This window comes from Populus trichocarpa, chromosome 19 (genome assembly GCF_000002775.5).
Source record: "Populus trichocarpa isolate Nisqually-1 chromosome 19, P.trichocarpa_v4.1, whole genome shotgun sequence".
Classification (NCBI taxonomy): Eukaryota; Viridiplantae; Streptophyta; class Magnoliopsida; order Malpighiales; family Salicaceae; genus Populus; species Populus trichocarpa.
In genome coordinates this window covers 14,523,585-14,543,945 of record NC_037303.2, presented here as the reverse complement: position 1 = coordinate 14,543,945, position 20,361 = coordinate 14,523,585, and the positions used below count along the sequence as shown (strand labels likewise).

Below are 20,361 nucleotides of genomic sequence, written 5' to 3'. Positions count from 1 at the left end.
TCCAAGGAAGGACATTCCCTCCTCCTTAGGAAACTACTAGTTAGGTGGCTTGGCATCACTTGCCATTCTTAAACGACAAGATACAGTCTCTCCTCCTCCTTCTCCTTGCAATACTTCTTTTCTTGCAAACACAAAATAAACTCCTTTTTTAAGTTATTCCCAAATTGTATTTTAAACAAGAAATTATGCATTTAAATCCTGGCATGACTTACTTAATTCATTATGCTCTGGATTTGCTTCTCAAAAATCATCAGTTCGAGTCCCATAAATCTTAGGACCACTAAAAGCCTATATGATCGTTAATTTTAGAGCTTGTGTAATTAATCGAGATGCATGCAAGCTAACTCGGACACCCAAATTAATCTAAAAAAAATTACACACATTACATATTCACGAGCCTCTATGCATTATCTTGAGTTTGAAGTTAAGAAAAATGTAGCATTTTGCATGTTTCTACTTAACAAAAAAAAAAACATGAAGATTTTACTTTTCAAATATACATGAAAAAATAATAAAAATATATTTTTTAAATATTTTAAAAGATATTATTAATGTTTTACAAAAGAGTATGCATTCTGTCAACGAGTACACTTTTAGAATTTAAAGCATCAAAACAAGACCACAGTTTTATTAACAAAGAATCCAATTCAATCTTTGCATTTGTTCTTTCCACATTAATGGAGTATAAAACGAAACCATTGGAATTTTATTTTTAATCACAGCCATTGATATTTTGGTCTATAAAAATCACAATCACAAATTTCAATACACAAAATCTTAGGGTTAGCCAAGTTCCAACCTTTGCCTCTTCCTTGATCAAATCTCTCTCAAAATAAAGAAATATATTTTACAGTTTTTTTTTTCCATTGTAATAATGATTTTTTTTTCTAGCTCAAGAACAGCACAAAACAGCTAAATAAAAACAAAACCTTTTTCTCTGACAAAGGCCGTTGTCTTTATCAAAACCTGGCTAAAGAAAGGTAACATCTTTCTCCTTCTCCCTTTGTTTTTTGGGTGTTGATTACTTTTATTTTTGTTTTCTCAAAATGGATTTTTTTTTTTTGTATATTTCTTGGTTTTGATTCATGTAATTTACTTGTTTGTGGAGTGGGTTTGTTTTTTTTGTTTGAGAGAATGAATTCTCTCCGCTTGTTTTCGAGCTAAAAGCTCATCGTGATTGATATCCTTGTATTCCTGTTTCTTTGTTTATTGCATAGATTGGTCTCTTGTGTCTTTGAATAGCAGCAATGTGCCTCTCCTTCATAAAGTTCTGCCTTTTGATCTTGGGTTAACATTGGAATTTGCTATGGTTGGTTCTAGTTTATTTGCTGCTGCATTGGCTATATGTGGTAGCTATTTCCTTAATAATTTCTAAGGAATGATGGCTGTACAGTGTACATGAATGATGGTTAATTGCTTTTGGTTCTTGTTTATGATCCATGCTCGAGAAAGAAAGGTTCTTCAGATGCTATTTTTCGTTTTCTAATTGCATCAAGTAGTTATTTTGTCTCATGCTTAGTTCTCTTTATTGGACCAATCCAATGCGGATCTGCATGTGTTACTGATACCATGGTTATCAGTTGCAACCCTACAAGCTGTATATTGTTTCCTTTTCTTTTGGTTTTCTTGCTTTATGTTTCTTGGGTGAAATTGCAGTTAAATTTATCTCAACCTTTTTTTTCCTTATTTTCAGGCCAGCATCTCTTATGCAGGTTAGGAATTGGGTTTTCCTAGTTGGCGAAGATTTTGGTTCACTCTGGCCGCTGCAACAAACTCAAAGCATTCTCACACCTCTAGGAGGGTGTGGGGTGATAATGAGGGTGTGATATTTCTTTGTGCTTTAAGGCGATCAAGATCATCTCATGTTTGGAGGCTGTGTCGTGTTTCAGAGGGCTTGTCGCTTGATTATGGCTAAGTTTTTCTAGGTTGCTGTAAGCTTGATGATAGTTGAAGTCTTGAAGATAACAAGTTAGCAAAGTCGGGTCTGGTCTCTGTTCTGGGCTCCTGGAGTCTGGACGTTAGGAGGAAGAAGTACCATAGTTGCTTGCTGATAGCATTCTTTATGTAATTCAAGTCTTGGCAATTGTGGATGTGTAGCTTGTGTTAGTATTGTTACAATGGTTAGGTTCTCATGCTTCAGTGCTCGCATCCATTCTCACAAATCAAAGGTATGTGGAGGAATCACTGACTTGGAGGTAGCATCTTTGATGTTATTGTACCATGGCTTTTTCTGATCAGAGTTTTTGTTTCTCCTTCAGAAAACAGCCCAACCTTCTGATGAAGCAAGGCATAAGAGTTTAGAAGATCTATCTCAAATTCAAGCTCTGCCATTGACTAAATCTTCAAGCTTAATACTTCCAAAGGCACAAGCGGGTAATCAAATTAGTAATGGTGTCAGGGATGCTACAAGAGCTGATGTATCTGTTGAACAAAGCTGGAATTCTGACAAGACTGAGAACAAAATGGGTGACAAGAATGACATGGGAGCCCATCAGACAAGGCTTATTAGGAAAAGTCAGTCTCTAGGTAGTGGATTATGCCATGAAGGAAGGGTTCTATGTGACAATGATACTGAGGAGATAGATCAAGGAGTCTATAGTGATTCCCTTGATCAGAATGGGTTACTCAGACCAGATGGAAGCAAGGATTCAGGAATAAGCACAACTAGTGAGCATGAGAAAGCTCTGCAACTAGGATCTTTTAATGGGAGTTACGGTTTTGTTAAGAAGGAATGCATATTCTCAATTGACAATCGTCATTATTCTGAAAAGGAAGGACCTGAAAATTCTGATACTCCATTTTCTGGTGATGGTGGCAATTTATCTGGTAACCAGTCTCCTCACAGCCCTCCTATGTTCGAAAAGTCATGCTCTTTTTCAGACATGGGCCCTTATGCACTGACTTCCCATAGACATTCTTATGAATATTTAGCACCACAATCAAGATCTTCTGAGGACCTACATGCTCTAGGCATGAGGTTGACAACGATTTCAATTCAGGGGGGTGAAACTCAGAAAATGAAAGAGCAAGGAAGGGATGATAACATGCCTAATACTGAGGAAAACAATATTGGAAGTTGTATTGATGAAGGTTTTGAGTCTTATAATTACTCAGCTTTGGCACAGAACTGGATAATGCCGGTTATGGATGAGGTGAACTTGGCAAAAGATCTTCAAGGGGAATCCTCCACTCAGCAGTGGGAAGAATTGCCGAGTAAGGATTTTAAAATGAAGCGTATCAAAGATTGGGTAAACAATCTTCAACACTTTGGCCCTTTGGAAGAAACAAATGGATTGCCTGGTACTGATGACCCGGTAAAGGGAGATTCCAATGATTTGACTTCTGCAAAGGTTGATAATAAGGACACTGCTGGCATAGAAGCTGCTAAAAGATACATCTCTTCTTTGAGTGTCTCTGCTACCACGGCTCATCTGTCAAACCATGAGCTGGCAGTGATCCCATTTCTTGGTGTATTTGGTAGCCTAAGGATGCTTAATCTATCCGGGAACTCTATAGGTTTGCTTTTTCAACTTCATCCCATTTTATTCCTTCCATGATTTTTTTATGTGCCTTGTGGAATAGCCTTGAACTAAATTTGTGTTTGATTTTTATTTGTTTGTTCTACCCTTTGCAGTGAGAATAACAGCTGGTGCCCTCCCTCGAGGACTTCATATGTTGAATTTGTCAAGAAACAATATTTCCACCATTGAGGGTTTACGTGAGCTTACCCGCCTTCGTGTACTTGATTTGAGCTACAATCGTATATTCAGAATTGGACACGGTATGTTATGTGCTGGATTTTCGTTTGATGTTTGTAGCTTTCCTATTTGTTCTCTTTTTCTGTGTTAGTGTTGAAATCTTCTATCATTATATGTGTTGATTCTTGTAACACTACTTTCTTTTGTTAAAGGTCTGGCATCATGTTCCTCCTTGAAAGAGTTATACTTGGCAGCAAATAAAATAAGCGAGGTAGAGGGTCTCCACCGTTTGTTGAAACTGTCTGTGCTGGATCTGCGTTTCAACAAAATCTCGACAACCAAATGTCTAGGCCAACTTGCAGCCAACTACAGTTCCTTGCAAGCCATCAGCTTGGAAGGAAATTCGGCCCAGAAAAATGTTGGAGATGAACAACTCAAGAAATATCTGCAAGGCCTTCTTCCCCATCTGATTTACTTCAATCGGCAGTCAATTAAAGCCAGCACTTTGAAAGACACTGCCGATCGATCAGTTAGGCTAGGCATCAGTAGCCATCAATTTGATCGTGGCCTCAGGTCAGATAACAAGGCTGTGAGAAAGGCTAGCCATGGTCTAGGTGGTGCAAGGCCATTACCTTCATCAACTCATGCTCGTAAAAGTCAACCTGTGATCTCAACTAAACGGTCAAGTGGAAGGCATCTCCGTTCACAACCAAGTGGAACCCAAGCAACAACCAGTCTTCGTCATCATGATCTTGGTAGCAAACTCCTGAACTTTAGATCAGAGTCGTCCTCTGTTCACAGGAGTCGAAGTGAGGGGACACTGGGAGCTTTCTAGGAGATTCTATTATACTTTCAAAAGTCCGGCTGGATCATTACTTTGGTTATATGGGGTTTCTTATCTCAGAATTATTTGTTACTCAAGGCAGTTGCTTGTTATGCACTAGAATTATCCTATGTTTTGGTTTACCCTGATCGTGAGTGGTGTTTATTTTCTTGCACTGTGGGCATTCTGAGGTGTTATTTAATGAATTTGTTACCATAAAGTCACACAAGAACCCGAGAGGAATATGAACATTGGCTGTATGGTTCGGATATTGAAGGTTCTCTCGATATGCAGAACCAAGCGTTTCTGCAAGTTTCATAGCCATGCTAATCTTCAATCTGCCTAATTTTCCTGTGCAACGGGGGGTTGAGGCTCAAGCAATACTTTCTCCTCTAAGTGGACATATTGACAAAAAGCCCAAGTAGCCAGGAGCATAATGTAGAAATAACATGTTGGCCAGAAAAGGAAGGAGAGTATAATTAAACATCATCATGCAAGCTGCAATTTTTTTACAAATCCAAGAGAAAACCGGGGAGGCAAAAGATGTCCAAAAACAAGAATAAAAGCCATGGAACTTTTTAAAATCTGTACAACTCCAAAAACCAGTTCTGATAAGACACTGAAATGCTAAAAACACACATTCTCCGAGATAATGGGTAAACATTTAGATATGTAACTAGCAATACATCACTCTTGATTAAAAAAAAAAGAAGAAAAAAACAGTTGAATTGAGTTCTAAAGAAGCCAATAAGCCAGAAAGTAATTATTCTGTCAGACATCGTGATCCATGTACAAGAGAAGCAACCTGGTTCATTGTCCAACAAAGAAAATTATGTCTAAATTATAACCCTATAACTTCATGACAATCCACAGCCTTCACGTATTTTGGGGCCTTAAAATTGTTAGCTGCAAGAAACATATATATACATACATCAGATTTGGCCAATAGATTGCAATAAACTTGGCATCTTGTTGAGGACAAAATAACTAATGAGTTAATCGAATAAAAGGTATGATTAGAAAATCTGAACACTGCACATCTTATATTCAAAAAAAAGAAAAATTTCAGTTACTGCAATAATTTTTCGCCCCGTGCAGTAAATAAAACCCACAACTCATACTTCTCATCTTAAACCCTTTTCTCCTTCTGTACACAATTTGGGTGGGGGTGGCTCATCAAGTTTACAAAGAAAAAGAAGTACAATAAAGCATCACCTGAATTCAGAGGGAGCTTGCAATTGCACCAAGCACATTTTAAGCATCTGTTACACAGAGGTTAAGTGTTATACAATCATGACAATTCATAAACTTGGTAGTAAGTCAGGCACTAGGAAACAGAGGCACTACCAAGCGAAGAAACCACATAGTTAAGAACAAATAAATCCATCAATGTTATTACCAAAAGCATGAGAGAGAGTCAAAAGGTCCAAAGTCTCGCTGGTATAAGTTCCAAAAAGACAGGAAACCTAGCTCTAATTACTAAAGCAACAATGCAATCCCCACGTGTTCTAAGCTATCACGTTAGCAATGCTGAATTTTAAAAGCAGCACCAAGAAGAGAAAGAAGAAGGACATCTAGCAATTTCCTACACAAAATAGAATATAGATCTACTTTACCCTAGTCAAGAATAAAATCTCTATGCCATCCTGCACCAAACAGAGGATAGTAGGCTATCACTCTCCCTTTCCTATATCCCATCCTACCACAAAGGGCCCAAAGTTTTATCACTACTCAGCTCATTCCTCGTAATAGATATGCTAGGGTGCCCACCAATTTTCCAACACAACAAACAAGTTTCGATAGCTAATTCCCCATAAACAAACTAGAACAGCAGCATCTATGAGTTTAGAAACTCGGAATATTCAATTCAACAAATCTATGCTAAGATTACTGTTTTTTTTTTAAAAAAAATTAAACTTCATCCCCTATAGAGTTTTGGACAACAGATTTTCTAATCAATCACCCAAACCAAACTAAAATTTACAAGCAACATCAAAAAAGAAATTCTCCACGTAGCATCACTAACATCAACACAAATACCCTAAAATTTCCAAACCACAGCAAGCAAGCAAACCAAAGCATAACAAGAAAAGCAAACAGCACCACTAACCAAACCAATCACCTAACCCAAAATTTCCCCACACAAACACAAAACCCACATCACAAAATAAAAAACTCATCATTTCATACCTAAAAATGACGCAAAAAGTTCCAAAATACAAACCTTTCAGCTCATCATCAACACACTCCTCTTGGTCCTCCTCAGGCACAGGATGAAGACCCTCCTCAATCTCCTCACCAAGACCTCCTATTTTCACACTCTCTCCCTCTTTACCATCATCATTACACCTAACAACAACAACAGGACAAACACAATGCTGCACACAATAATCACTAACACTCCCTAATCTCCCACCACCAACAATCCCTCCTTTACCACCCCCCATCTTTCTTGTAGCACCAAAACCTCTACTTCCCATTATCACAGCACTTAACCCCAACCTCTCAACTTCCAAACAAAGCCTCTCCTTCATGTCATGATCCTTCACTATATGAATCTTGAAAGGAACATCAGCCTCCAACAATGGTTTAGCCAGCAAATTGGCTTTGTTATTTGTAAAACTATCAAAATCATCCTCAAGTTTCTGCCTTTCTTGATTGTCAGAACTGTCTGGGTTATTTTGATCAAAAGGGGTGTTGTTGTTATTGATTTGGTGTTGAATGGACCCCCAATCAGCGCCGTAGAGGGCGGAGGTAGGCCGGACGTGGAGGAGGATCACGGCATCACCTGGACGGAGGTAGTTCTGGACCGCCCATTTGACTGCATATGCACTCTCGTCGGAAAGGTCCACGGCTATGGCAACACGGCGGTTGGTTGTGGGGGCGGTGGAGAGAGAAGGTGAGCGGACGCGGAGTGTGGGGAGTGGTGGAACTGGGAGGTCCGGTTCAGACTGGTATGGTTGTTTTGAGTTCATTTTGATCAAAGAAACGGGAAACTTTTCTCTCGTCTATTTTGGGTTATGGTTGACTTTGGAGAGAAGGATGAAGTCATGGCCATGATTTTTGTGGTATTTATAGAAATTCTTGAGGTTTTAGTATTGCGAAGGCTCGTTTTATTGATGTGCTACGATGTACTGCGGTTTACATTTACTTCAGAAATTTCTACTTCATAGCTAAAGTTTTAAATTTGGCAGGGATTGCAATAATTTTTGTTTTTTATATGTTTTTTTAAAAGTATATTTATTTTAAAAAATATTAATTTAATATTTTTTTAGTAATTTTAATGTGTTAATGTTAAATATAAAAAAAATATTTTGATATATTCTAAAAATATTTTTAAAAAACATATTTTACCACAATAATATCAAACACGAAAGTAATTAGATACTTTTATGAAATATAATTTAGCCTACTTAAAAATAAATATGTGATGAAATTTGATTTTGAAATAATAATTCTTTTGCTTATTATTAATGAATTTTTTGAATAATTTTATTGATGAAATTTTTTAAAACAATTAAAAGAGATAAAAACATGTTTTATTGAAGAAATATATTTTTTAAAATAATTTTAGAATTATTTTTTATATTTTTAAAATAAAAAAAAATATTAGCTTGAGTTGCACCTAATTTAACATAAAATTTAACTTAAATCAAGTTGACATGTCACTATGATGATTTGCTGACTCCAATTAAAATTAATAAACTAATTTAGACTATATTATAATAATATAACTCATCTATCCCATTAATTATTAATCATAACTCTATTTAACAATTGATTATTTGTTGCAGAGTAGACTCCTATCTAACTCAAGGGTCAAAAAAAAAAAAAAAAAAAGTCAGAGGATGTTCCTTATACTTCTTACATTGGGGATGAAGTTTCCCTTTGATTTTTGGTTGTGATTTATATTATTTAATTAAATTAGTTAGCACCCACAAACTCATTTGTAATTTAGTTAGTAATATATACAATATTCCTCTTTTTTAATAACTAAATTGATCCTGCATAGATTTTCTTAAGAAAATGTTAAATGTGGGTCTCATATAAGAATTATTTATTTTATTTTATTTTATTTTATTTTAGAGTAAGTGTTTAAGGTCACATCCTCATATAAGAATTTTCTATAAGCCAATCAAGATAATTTCTTTTTTTTAATATCAAGCTTACCATTGTTTCTAATATTTTTATTCTGTGACGGTTGTTCAATTGATTATAGTAATACTTTGGATTAGGATGAGTCTGACTTTGCCCCAATTTAATTAAATAATTTCTCCAACCCAAACCTAGTTATGGTTTTAAATAGGAGTTAACATAATTAAATTTACTTGATTTGATGGATCAATTAACAATTTTATTAAAACCCTGTTTGATTTAAAAAAAATCAACACTATTATTTTATTTTAAAAAAAATCAACACAAAATTATTTTATTTAAATGTTTTTTGAAAAAACGCTATTCAAACTTTTACTTACACTTAAATTTTATAAAGAATCTTTTTTTATTTTAAAATGTCAACTTATAATCTAAAATCCACAAACAAAATCAAATGTAGAATTAATTGTGAGAGTTACAAGAAAGAAAAAAAACTTGTAAAACAAAATAGAGATAGAGAAAAGGCAGAAGATTTTTTTAAAATAAAAAAAATAAGTTATTTTTTTTTTCTTAATTTTTTTTTAGGAAAAATTGTTAATAAATAAAAAATATATTATTTTGATGTATTTTTAAATTAAAATGTTAATTTGTAATCTAAAATCCACAAACAAAATCAAATGTAGAATTAATTGTAAGCGTTACAAGAACGAAAAAAAAAACAGATAGAGTAAAAAGGCAGAAGAATTTTTAATTTTTTTTTTTTTAAAAAAACAAGTTATTTCCCCTTAAAATTTTATGCTTGAAAGGTAAGCAGTTGCGTGATCATTTTAGCTTTATCATCTATGCTTCTGGACCCACTCATGGCTTGGAAAGAGTTGGCTTCTCTTCTCCATTATTATGGGGTAGCCCACACCTAATCAGATATTGTGTGTCCATTTGGCAGACATATATGAATTCCCCACTTCACTTCTTGTACTACCATGTTGTCTTCTTTCAAGAAGTACTTGTACAGTTGTACTAATTTTAAGTGAATGGTGTTTGAGTAATTCTTGTGTTAATGTTATTTTTTAATTAAAAATATATTAAAATAATTTTTTTTTAATTTTTGATACCATTATATAAAAATCATTGAATAATACTTTAAAAAAAATCATTTTAATATTTTTTAAACAAAAAATAATTTAAAACATGTATTAAAAAACAGGTTACATCATAATATCAAACACAAAGAAACTATTATTGTGGTTAATTTAATAATATTTGGCAACAATGTTTATAAGATTATTAATAAAAAAGAAATTAGTTTTAATCATGTACAAGTTGGATAAATTTCAATAAATTAGAACAGTTAAATTTAAATTGTGTTAAATTTAGTAGCTAAATCTCATTGTCAAAGAAAGAAAAGAGAAAAGTTTTCTTGGATTGCGTTAAGTTGGAGTTTTAGAACATAAGAGACAAAAAAATATTTAATTGAATAAATAAAAAATATAAAATAAATCTATTCATTTTTATATTTTCAAAATATAAAGTATATAAAAATATATTATTTTTATCTTTTATATTTCATAACAACAGAACTTTACTAATTTAAAAAACTATAAAAACAAAATGTTAAAATGAAGTCAAAATATCAAATTTGATTTGCCTGCCTGCCAACAACCCAAAGATAAATAGTGTTTTTTTTATATATATATATATATATATATATATATATATGTTTAGTGATAAAAACTTAAAATCAATGTGTTTGTTTTTCTGTGATTTTAAATTTAAGTCATGTGATTACTAATATGATAGGTATTAAAAATTTATATAATTGTTAATTTTAGAATTTATGAGATTAATTAAAATATGTATAAACTGAAACCAACAATCATATTAATAAAAAAAAAAATAGTGCTCTTCTTGATCTTTTGTGATTGGAAACGATTGGGATTTGCCGGCTTTGAATTGAAACCATACAAGAAAAGTGAGAGAGCAAAAGGCTGGACATTAACTCCACAAAGTTTAGGTCTCTTGGCATGTGAGTCCTGTTTGAAGATTGAGACATGAGCGATGATTGGGGCACAGTAGAGGCTGCGCTGTCAAAAAGTATCGAATCATTAGAGTTGTTGATGCATGCTTCTACCTCTTTTCAACAGATCATAGACAGTTTTACTTCTATCGGGATAAATTACGATATCGTTGTAGTTTTTATTTTTTATATGATCATAAAAAAAAATTATTTTGTTTTTATATTAAATTTTATATGTAATTGTATTTTAAATTTTAGTTTTATAAAAATTAAAGTATTATGTTTTTCATTCGTATAAACTTGCATTTTATTTTAATTTTACATGTAAAAATTTATCCGTTTTGAATAAATACATATTTTTTAAAAATTATTATTTTTTAAACATTAATTAAAATTGTTTTTCTTAAACATAAAAAATAAAAAATATATATATACTATTTTGATATTTTTTAAAATAAAAATAAAAAAACAACTATTACTACAATATTGATCGAAGAGTATTAAGAACAAAAAAACCACTCATAAAGAAAAGAAATTCATTTGAGGGGGAAACCACATTAAACATTGTTTAACAGATAATTTGCAACATCAAACTTAAAACAAGATAGGATAATTCTGGTGCACAAACATGGCAACTGCCTATTTGTGAGAAATAATACCAAGATAGAAAACCACACAACCAAACTTAGTAATGTTCCAAGTACCAACCATGCTGTTGAAAGCATAATAGAAAACCTCAGCACGCTCCCAGAGTTCCCTCACTTCGACTCCTGTGAAATGAGAACTCCAATCCATAATTGAATTTGTCAAGATCAGCATGATTATGATGATAGCGATGACTAGATGTTGTTTTGGCTCCATTCGGTGGCAAACGGAGATGCCTGCCCCTGGACCGTTTAGGTGAGGTTACAGCATGACTTTTACGAGCATGAGTTGATGAGGATGATGGCCTAGCACCAGCTAGGCTATGGCTAGCCTTTCTTGCAGCTTTGTTCTCTGACCTGAGGCCACGATCAAATTGATGGGAGCTGATGCCTAGCCTAACTGATCGGTCCGCTGCATCTTTCAATGTGCTGGCTTTCGTTGGCTGCCGGTTGAAGTAAACCAGATGAGGGAGAAGACCTTGCAGATATTTCTTGAGTTGTTCATCTCCGACATTTTTCTGTGCTGGATTTCCTTCCAAGCTGATGGCTTGCAACGAATTGTAGTTAGCTGCAAGTTGGCCAAGACATTTGGTGGTAGAGATTTTGTTGAAGCGCAGATCCAGAACCGTTAGTTTCAACAAGCGGTGGAGACCCTCTACCTCACTTATTTTATTTCCCGCCAAGTATAGCTCTTTCAGGGAGGAACAAGATGCCAAACCTTTAACAGCAGAAAGTGAATCATTACAATGTTCGAAGTAATCAAATATCTACAAATTGGACACTTGAAAGCGAAAACAGGAGAAAATGGGAAAGCTACAACCATCAAACACAACGCATTCGACATACCGTGTCCAATCCTGAATATTCTATTGTAACTCAAGTCCAATACACGAAGTCGAGTAAGCTCGCGTAAACCCTCAATGGAGGAAATGCTGTTCTTTGACAAATTCAACACATGGAGTCCTCTAGGGAGGGCACCAGCAGTTATTCTCACTGAAAAGCATGTAAGAGAAATAAACAATCTCTCGAGTTCATGACTACTTTTCACCAAGGCAGATAAAAAACGAAGGCAAGAATAAAAACAGGAAAAAGTTCGAGATGTGAACCTATAGAGTTCCCTGATAGATTAAGCATCCTCATGCTGCCAAACGCACTAAGAAAAGGGATCTCTGCCAGCCCAAGGTTTGACAGATGAGCTGTGGTAGCAGAGACAGTCAACGAAGAGATATATCTTTTAGCAGCTTCCGTGACAGGAGTGACCTTACTATCAACCTTTGCAGTGGCAAAATCATCTGAATCTCCATGGACCGTGTCATCAGTATCAGGCAATTCATTTGGTTCTTCGAATGAACTACAGTGTTGAAGATTGTTTACCCAGTCCGCAATACGCTTCATTTTAAAATCCTTACTTGGTAATTCTTCCCACTGATGAGTGGAGGATTCTCCTTGGAATTTATTTGGAAGGTTTGCTTCATTCACAACTGGCATTATCCAATCCTTTGCCATAGCTGAGTAATTATACGAATCAAAACCTTCATCAAGACAACTTTCAATATTGTTTTCCTCAGTTTTAGGAATGCAATCATCCCTTTCTTGTTTTCTCATTTTGTGAGTTTCATCCCCATTAATTGAAATTGTTTTCCACCTCATACTTAGAGAATGCAGGTCCTCCAAAGATCTTGAGTGAGATGCTAAATGTCCATGGGATGTGGGTGAAAAAGTGCCCATGTCAGGAAATGAGCATGATTTTTCAATCACGGGAGGGCTACCAGGCGACTGGTTACCTGATGCATCACCACCTTCACCAGATAACAGATAATCAGAAATTTCCGGCTCTTCCTTTCCAGAATGCTGAGGATTGCCAATTGAGAAAATGCATTCCTTGTCAAAATCAAAACTCATCTGAACAGACTCTAGTTGCAAATCTTTCTCATGCACGCTAGTTGGGCTCCTTCCTGTATCCTTGCTGCCATCTGGTCTAGGTAACCCATTTTGATCAATGGAATCACCAGAGAATCCTTGATCTATCTCCTCCTCAGTATCATTGTCACGATGAACCATTCCCTCATGGCATAATCCACTTCCAAGAGACTGACTTTTCTTAATAAGCCTTGTCTGATGAACTCCTATGTCATTCTTGAAATCCATTTTGTCCTCAATTTTGTCGAATTCCCAGCTTTGTTCAGCAGATACAGAGCTTGTAGCATCCCTGACACTATTAATAGTTCCAGTATCTGTTTGTGCCTTCAGAAGTATCAAGCTTGTAGCTTTGGTCAGTGTCTTAGGAGATTGAATTTGAGAAAAATCTTCTAAACTCTTATGCATTGCTTTAACAGAAAGTTCGGCAGTTTTCTGAAGGAAAAAGGAAAACTCTAATCAGAAAAGCCATGGAAGGTAAGAACAAAGATACTACGTCCAAATCAGTGATTGCTCAACTTACCTTTGGTTTGTGAGAAGGGATGTGAGCATTGAAACATGAGAACCTAACCATTGTAGCCACACTAACACAAGCTACATCCACAAATAACCTTATTATTGAATTACATAAAGAACGTAATGGGTAAACAACTATACTGTGCTGCTTCTAGCTTCCACACTTACGAACCTAAAACAATGACCTGACTCTACTAACTTAAATTCTCCAACTACCATCAAGCTTCCAGAAACCTAGCAAACCTTAGCCATAATCAAGAGACAAGCCCTCCATAACACGGCACAGTCTCCAAACATGAGATGATCTTGATCGCCTTAAAACACACAGCAATATCACACCCTCGCTATCACCCCACACCCTCCTGGAGGTGCGAGAACACTTCAAATTTGTTGAAGCGGCCAGAGTGAATCAAAATCTTTGCCAACTAGGAAAACCCAATTCCTAATATACATAAGAGATGCTGGCCTGAAAATAAGGAAAAAAACTTAAAATAAATGGCTTTCATGATTAAACAAGAAAGCTGAAGGAAAACACAGTTCAGAACGGTGATACAATCAATATCCATGATAATCAATAACATCTCAAGTTCCACATTGGATTGTTACAATCAAGACAAGCAAACAAAGGGGAAAAAACAACTAACACTTGCTGCAATAAGAAAACGGAAGAGACTTCTTCATCAAGATACAAATGATATATAATCATCCATTAAAAAATGACCAGAAAATAACAATCATTAATATGATATAACAAATGCAGCAGCCAATTACCTTGAGCCCATATAAAAGATTTCTTCTAGCTCAATTAGATTTCAATTTTTTTTCTTTTTCCCCTCAGCAACAAACCATAATAAAAAAACACAATGAAGCAGAAACACATTTCTGATATTCAAAGAAACAATAAATCAATCTATGCATAAACATAAAAAGAAAAGAAAAATGAAATCTTTTCCAACACATATAGCAATACAAAAACATTAATCCATAATAACATACCAATATCAACCTATAAAGGAAAATTAACAACTCTTAGCTCAAAAACAGGCAAACATAATTCATTCTCTCAAATAAAAAAACAACCCCATCTCCACAAACCTGCAAACTTCATGAATCAAAACCAATAAACACAAAAAATCAAAAGGAACCCATTTTGAGAAAACAAAAATCAAAGCAATTGGCACAAGAAAAATAAAAAAAGAAGGAGAAAGACCGTACCTTTCTCTAGCCAGGTTGTGGTAAAGACACTGTTGTATTGGGAAGAAACGGAAGGCCTTATTTTTATGGTCAATAAAAAATGTAAGAAATATTTATTTTGATTTATATTTTAGAGAGAGGGAGAGAGAAATTTGTTCTAGAGCAGCGGCTGTGGTAAAGCATCCAACTTTCTGAGGCTAACCCTAAAGTTGTCTTTTCTTTTCTTTTTTTTTTTATTGCAATTTTGATTTTTATATTATCAAAAATATATATATGGATAGGACAAAGAAAAAGATTTGATTGGATTCTGTCTCACTTGATTTTTTCAATATACTCACGAGCTATTTCCTTTATTTTACCTTTTCTAATAATTTATTTTTTTATTAATAGTATTATCGAATCAATTAAAGTAATTTAATAAAATTTTCAAGATATTGGTTTTAAAATCTTAATTCAAAAGGTTGAAAAATACAACTTTTCTCTTAATCACCGAACCAACTTTTTAGATTTTTTAACAATTTATTTCGTGTAATTGAGAAATTATTATATGATTAGATTTTTAGTTCTATATTCTTGAATCAACCCAATAATTGGTTTTATTTGGTTTTACCTGATTTTTATGCTATGATTGGAAGGTATTATGGGAGCAATTTGGACATTCATAAACTAAATTTATCTAATCTTATAAATAAAAAATACTTTCTTGTTATTTTTTGCCCAATTAAATATAGGGCATTCATGTCCTATAGTTCTAATTGCTTTTCTTGCATCATATTATCAAACCCAATAAATAAATATATCAAATAAATTGTAATCAAACCATACATTGGTGAATATAAATTTTGATTTTGACCATTTGAAGTCATAAATAAATAGAAAAAAGAAAAAAAAGAGAGTTTATTCTGCATCCACAGATTTGGTCAAAAAAGGAGGATGAGAGGAGAAAGTGGATCTTGTCGTTTGCGAACCGCAAGGGATGCGTCCTAGTCAGCTGCTTTCTTAAGAGGGAATGTCTTCCTGTGATTAACAATTTTTTTCTTTTTAGAAAAAAAAAATCTAACAATATATTAACAGATATTGTGACATATGTGACTCCAAGTTTACTTGACTAAAAAAATTAATTAATAAATATATTTATTTATACTTCTTGTTTTAAATGAAAAAAAAAAGCATTTTATCTTTATCTTTTTAACAAAATACATTTTTATCTCTTATATATCTGTTTTTTTTTATTAAGACACTAACTAAATATAAACTAAGTGTATTTATATCTTATTTTAGATTATTGTTTTTTAAATTTCCCAACGTTAGGAAATTGCCAATTTTCTTTTATAGGGTGTTAATGGGGTAGCTCTTTTCCATATTTGTTGGTTGTAATCTTTAGTTTCTTGAGCTTTTAATCCTAATTTCTGAAAAAAAAAGGAAAAAAAAATAGTTGTAACCTAAGTTACTAACATTATATTGCGATTTTGCTTGTAAAAGTAATAAAAACTATATTTTGAGACCTCAACTAATAAGTTTAAATTATTAGGTTGAGATGATTCTTTAATATAGTATTAAAATCTTAATAATTAAGCGGTCACGAGTTCGAATCTTATTATCTCTATTTATTTAATAAAAATTAAACACAAGATAGTGTGAGTCTATGTAAGTTTTAAATCTAAAGAGTTTTCATTTAAAAATATATATTAGTGAATAATATAAATTATATCATGAACATTATTTATTAAATTTAAATTATTATATTAAAATAATTTTTTAACAGTGATATCCTCTACGTGATGCCTCGCATCCATGGGGGAGGGTAAGCTGAGTTGGGGTTTGCTTCAAGAGCTAGATTGATGATTGAAGATTGCGTTCTCTCGTCTTTTAAAACCCAACTCTGCTCCTACCATTCGCTTTATTCAGTGGCACCCTCCCTCGTATGATTGGCGGAAGGTTAATATTGTGGATGGTAGCTCACTAGGGAGCTCAGGGGAAAGGCTGGTTGCGGACGTTCTGGTGACATTTTTCGATATTTTCTAGGTAACTGGCATCTTGGTTTCTCTTCTTTTATTTGCTCTGCCACTAACATGGCGGCGGAACTATGGGCTATTTGGCATGGTATTAATGTTTCTATAGAGACAAAAACTTTCTCCTCTTGAAGTTGAGTGCGATTCCTTAGAAGCAATTTGTTGTTTGTTATCTTCTCCCGACAAATTTCATCCTCACTTCAAGAATTCAGTATCATCTCTCATCCTTCGGCCCTAATAGGCTCATTCATGCCCTTCACGAGGGTAATTAGTGTGCTGACTTCTTGGCTAGTTTTGGTTCCTCACAAACTCGTTCTCTAGTTTAATGGGATGCTCCTCCTCCTTAGACTTCGCCATTTTTTGGATGCTGATAGATTATATATTGTTTTCATGCGTGTAGTTTATTTGTATTATTATTAGTGTTATCTTTCTCATGAAGTTGTGTGAAAATTTCAAATTAAATCTAAGGTCTTTTCACGATTACTTGATGGGCTGATATGAGATTGGATTTAGCCACTGAATGATGGGCCTATACTTGGGTATTCCATGCTTTTACTAAAAATAGGGAGTGTTTGAAATTGTATGAACTTGTAGTTATAAGTGAATGAACTTGCGAATGGAACTCTCTGTTTACCTGTGCAATGAATTATTTATACATATTGGTTATACAAGCTTATCTTATAAATAGTAAAGTAATGATGAATTATTTTTTCTCATTGTGGTACCTTGTTGTGATACTATTAGTTGAAAGGTTGACACTTGTTAGTGATTAGCGAGAAAAATTGATACCTACTGATAATATAAATTAATGGAAAATAACTATTAATAAAAAAGATAGGTGATCACTAAAGAAACAAGTTTTTTAAAAAAAGAGCCACTAGCCGGAAAGATAGACATCAAGATAATTGTTCGTGCGCACTAAAGGTCGTGGCCTAGCGGGGAAAGAGACTTGTTTTCTTTCTCTGCACCTGGGTTCGATCTTCTCTGTGCATGTCTGTCACCCCCACAGTGCCTTACATACCCATTGGGTTTGCAGGATGTTCAGTGGACCCGGGGATTAGTTGTGGTACGCGTAAGCTGATCTAAACACCCTGGGTTATATATATATATAAAAAAGATAATTGTTCGTGTGTAAATAGAGAAGATCGAACCTTATAATAGAAAATTATGTGAGCACCGCAGAGCCACCAATGGATGGTTTGTGGCGTCATTCCGATGACTTTTTAGAATTTGTAACATGCGTCATTCTGCCGGTTATTTTGTTATTTTTTTAGGATTAGGAAAATAAAGATTAATATTTAAATAATTTAAGGAGAGTCTTTTGAGGAGAGTAAAAGAACTTCTTTTTCATTTTCTAATCATAAAACTAATCTTTCTGGAAGAAACATATTTGTTTTGTATGAGAATCTATACGGGAGGTCATGTGGGTGGTTAGCTCTGCACAAATGACCAAATATTCATGATTGTGGTCTTGCTAGTTGCAAACCTCATTAAATTAAAAATAAAAGAAATTCTTTGGGGCCATCTATTTTGACTTTTATTTTTATTTTATTTTTTAAAAAGAGTTTTTGCCTGATGAGTTTGAAGAACTCGAAAGAGTGTTATGATTTATATGCTTAAACAATTGATTGAGTGATTTCTAATTTATCATTAACGGTGAGTGGTTGTGTCGAGGTCAGTACATGTGCTCACTGGTTTCACACCTCAATCAACTTGAAAAGTTGCTTCCCATTGTAATTGTCATAGTAACACGTGTGTGGCCCAGCCGGCTACGCAGACTTGACATCATCCCCATCTTCCTCCATTATATCACTGACAGGTCCTCTTAGGAAAAAAAATTGAATGAGTTGAGTTTGTAATTTATAAAATATTATAAATTAGAGTAGATATAATTATAGATTCATACCTAACCTAACTATTTTCATAAATACCCCCAATAATAATCTAGCACAAACTCAAGTCATAAAATAGATGGGTTAATTTAGATAGATTTAGATTAATTAATTTTTTTTTAAATCAACAAGTTTTGATAGAATCATAAGCCAACTTAAAAAATTTTATCGAATCACATGATACACTCTAAATAATTTTTTTAAAACTTGAAGGTCATAACGTAAATGAACACAACCAAATTTAATAATAGAGCTTCATGGTTATTTTAGTGATTATAATAAGAATATTTTTAAATTAATTTGTATGTAAATTGAAGTTAAATTACCTTTTTAAATAATCTTAAAAGACATATCTTAAATCTTTTGAAATACTATGATCACCTAATTATTAACATGTTTGGGAACGCGGTGGAAACCTCGTTTCTAAAAAATTCAAAATATTTTTTTCTGTTAAAATTTAATATGTTTTGTATGTTTTAGATCGTTTTGATGTTCTGATGTCAAAAATAATTTTTAAAAAATAAAAAAAATTATTGGCATGTATTTCGATACGAAGAGTTATTTGAAAAGCAACCAAACCACATTGTAAAATACTCTCTATATTTATTAGAAAGAAAGAAAAAGGAATATTTTGTTTTTTCTTTGGAGAGGGCAAATCTTCTTCGAGGAAGAGGAAGTGAGAATCAATCCGATGACCAATTATAACTTTAATATTGAAACAGAAAATGTTTATGTATTGTTTTGATTTTTAGGATCCAATTATAACTTTTGACTTGAAAGAAATAAACAATTACCTGTGGCTGTTGCTAAGCCAACCCATCAAATCTTCTTCCCTCAATTAGGATAGTCATTCAAGTTTACATGAATATTTAGACCAGTTAACCATTATAAATTCGTTCAGACACACATGGAGATTGACCATATACCTAATATAGAATATTAAAATTCAAAACCCCGAGGAGTAGCTTAATTGATCAGGTCTTGAATTTGTTTCCTAATGGTCACAAGTTCGAGTCTTCTCAGGGCCACTGGAGACTTACATGGTTGTTAACTTCAGGACCCGTGAGATTAGTCGAGCTGCGATCAAGCTAACCCGAACATCTAAGTTAATAAAAAAGTTTTTTTCACGCACATACATAGAAAACTCTAATTTCCTTATATTAAATTTAAATTTTAAGATATTTATATATATACACCTAATAATCATAATTATTTAATGATACTGCAGAGATCCCACTTCTCAAAAGAAATTAAGAACGAAGCTCGAATCAACAACCTTAAAGCATATTTATTGATACTGCAGAGATCCCACTTCTTAAAAGAAATTAAGAACGAAGCTCGAATCTAGAACCTTAAAGCATGCTTTTGCAGCAGGGAAAATCATGAATGATATTATGGCAAAGGGCAACCCTTTCTTATTGCAAATTTTAATGAAGTAGCGAGGCAGGTTGAAAATTGATGGGCAAGTTTCAATTGCCATGTGAAAGCAATTGTGCCACCCAGCCATAAAGGCGTTTTATTTTCATGAAAGTGATCGAGGAGAGTTTTCAACACGG

General features: G+C 33.6%; 3 protein-coding genes across 6 annotated transcripts; 1 reads left to right on the top strand and 2 right to left on the bottom strand.

Annotated features, from left to right (window-relative positions):
* The first annotated feature begins 721 nt into the window (after positions 1–721).
* Positions 722–4,696, top strand: LOC7498157 (uncharacterized). Its single transcript, XM_024590900.2, has 5 exons — positions 722–980; positions 1,694–2,168; positions 2,259–3,516; positions 3,635–3,781; positions 3,911–4,696. Exons 2-5 carry the CDS (start codon positions 2,118–2,120, stop codon positions 4,531–4,533), a joined length of 2,079 nt encoding a protein of 692 aa, XP_024446668.1. The 5' UTR covers positions 722–980; positions 1,694–2,117; the 3' UTR covers positions 4,534–4,696.
* Positions 4,697–5,146: 450 nt separating this feature from the next.
* Positions 5,147–7,678, bottom strand: LOC7458850 (universal stress protein PHOS32). 3 transcript variants are annotated; one of them, XM_024590902.2, is made up of 3 exons: positions 6,749–7,678; positions 5,737–5,785; positions 5,147–5,427 (listed from the first exon to the last, which is right to left on the bottom strand). In XM_024590902.2, the coding sequence occupies exons 1-3, from the start codon at positions 7,494–7,496 to the stop codon at positions 5,424–5,426; spliced, it is 801 nt and encodes a 266-aa protein (XP_024446670.1). In that variant the 5' UTR covers positions 7,497–7,678; the 3' UTR covers positions 5,147–5,423. The 3 variants fall into 3 exon arrangements, with proteins under 3 accessions (XP_024446670.1, XP_024446669.1, XP_024446671.1); XM_024590903.2 differs by having other exon boundaries at positions 5,250–5,427; positions 5,737–5,783; positions 6,746–7,678; XM_024590901.2 differs by lacking the exon at positions 5,737–5,785 and having other exon boundaries at positions 6,746–7,678.
* Positions 7,679–11,152: 3,474 nt separating this feature from the next.
* LOC7498158 (uncharacterized) lies at positions 11,153–15,094 on the bottom strand. Of its 2 annotated transcripts, none has more exons than XM_002326067.4 (5): positions 14,923–15,094; positions 13,715–14,173; positions 12,381–13,626; positions 12,121–12,267; positions 11,153–11,992 (listed from the first exon to the last, which is right to left on the bottom strand). In XM_002326067.4, the coding sequence occupies exons 2-5, from the start codon at positions 13,763–13,765 to the stop codon at positions 11,367–11,369; spliced, it is 2,070 nt and encodes a 689-aa protein (XP_002326103.2). In that variant the 5' UTR covers positions 13,766–14,173; positions 14,923–15,094; the 3' UTR covers positions 11,153–11,366. The 2 variants fall into 2 exon arrangements, with proteins under 2 accessions (XP_002326103.2, XP_052305479.1); XM_052449519.1 differs by lacking the exon at positions 14,923–15,094 and adding an exon at positions 14,803–14,827.
* Positions 15,095–20,361: the final 5,267 nt, after the last annotated feature.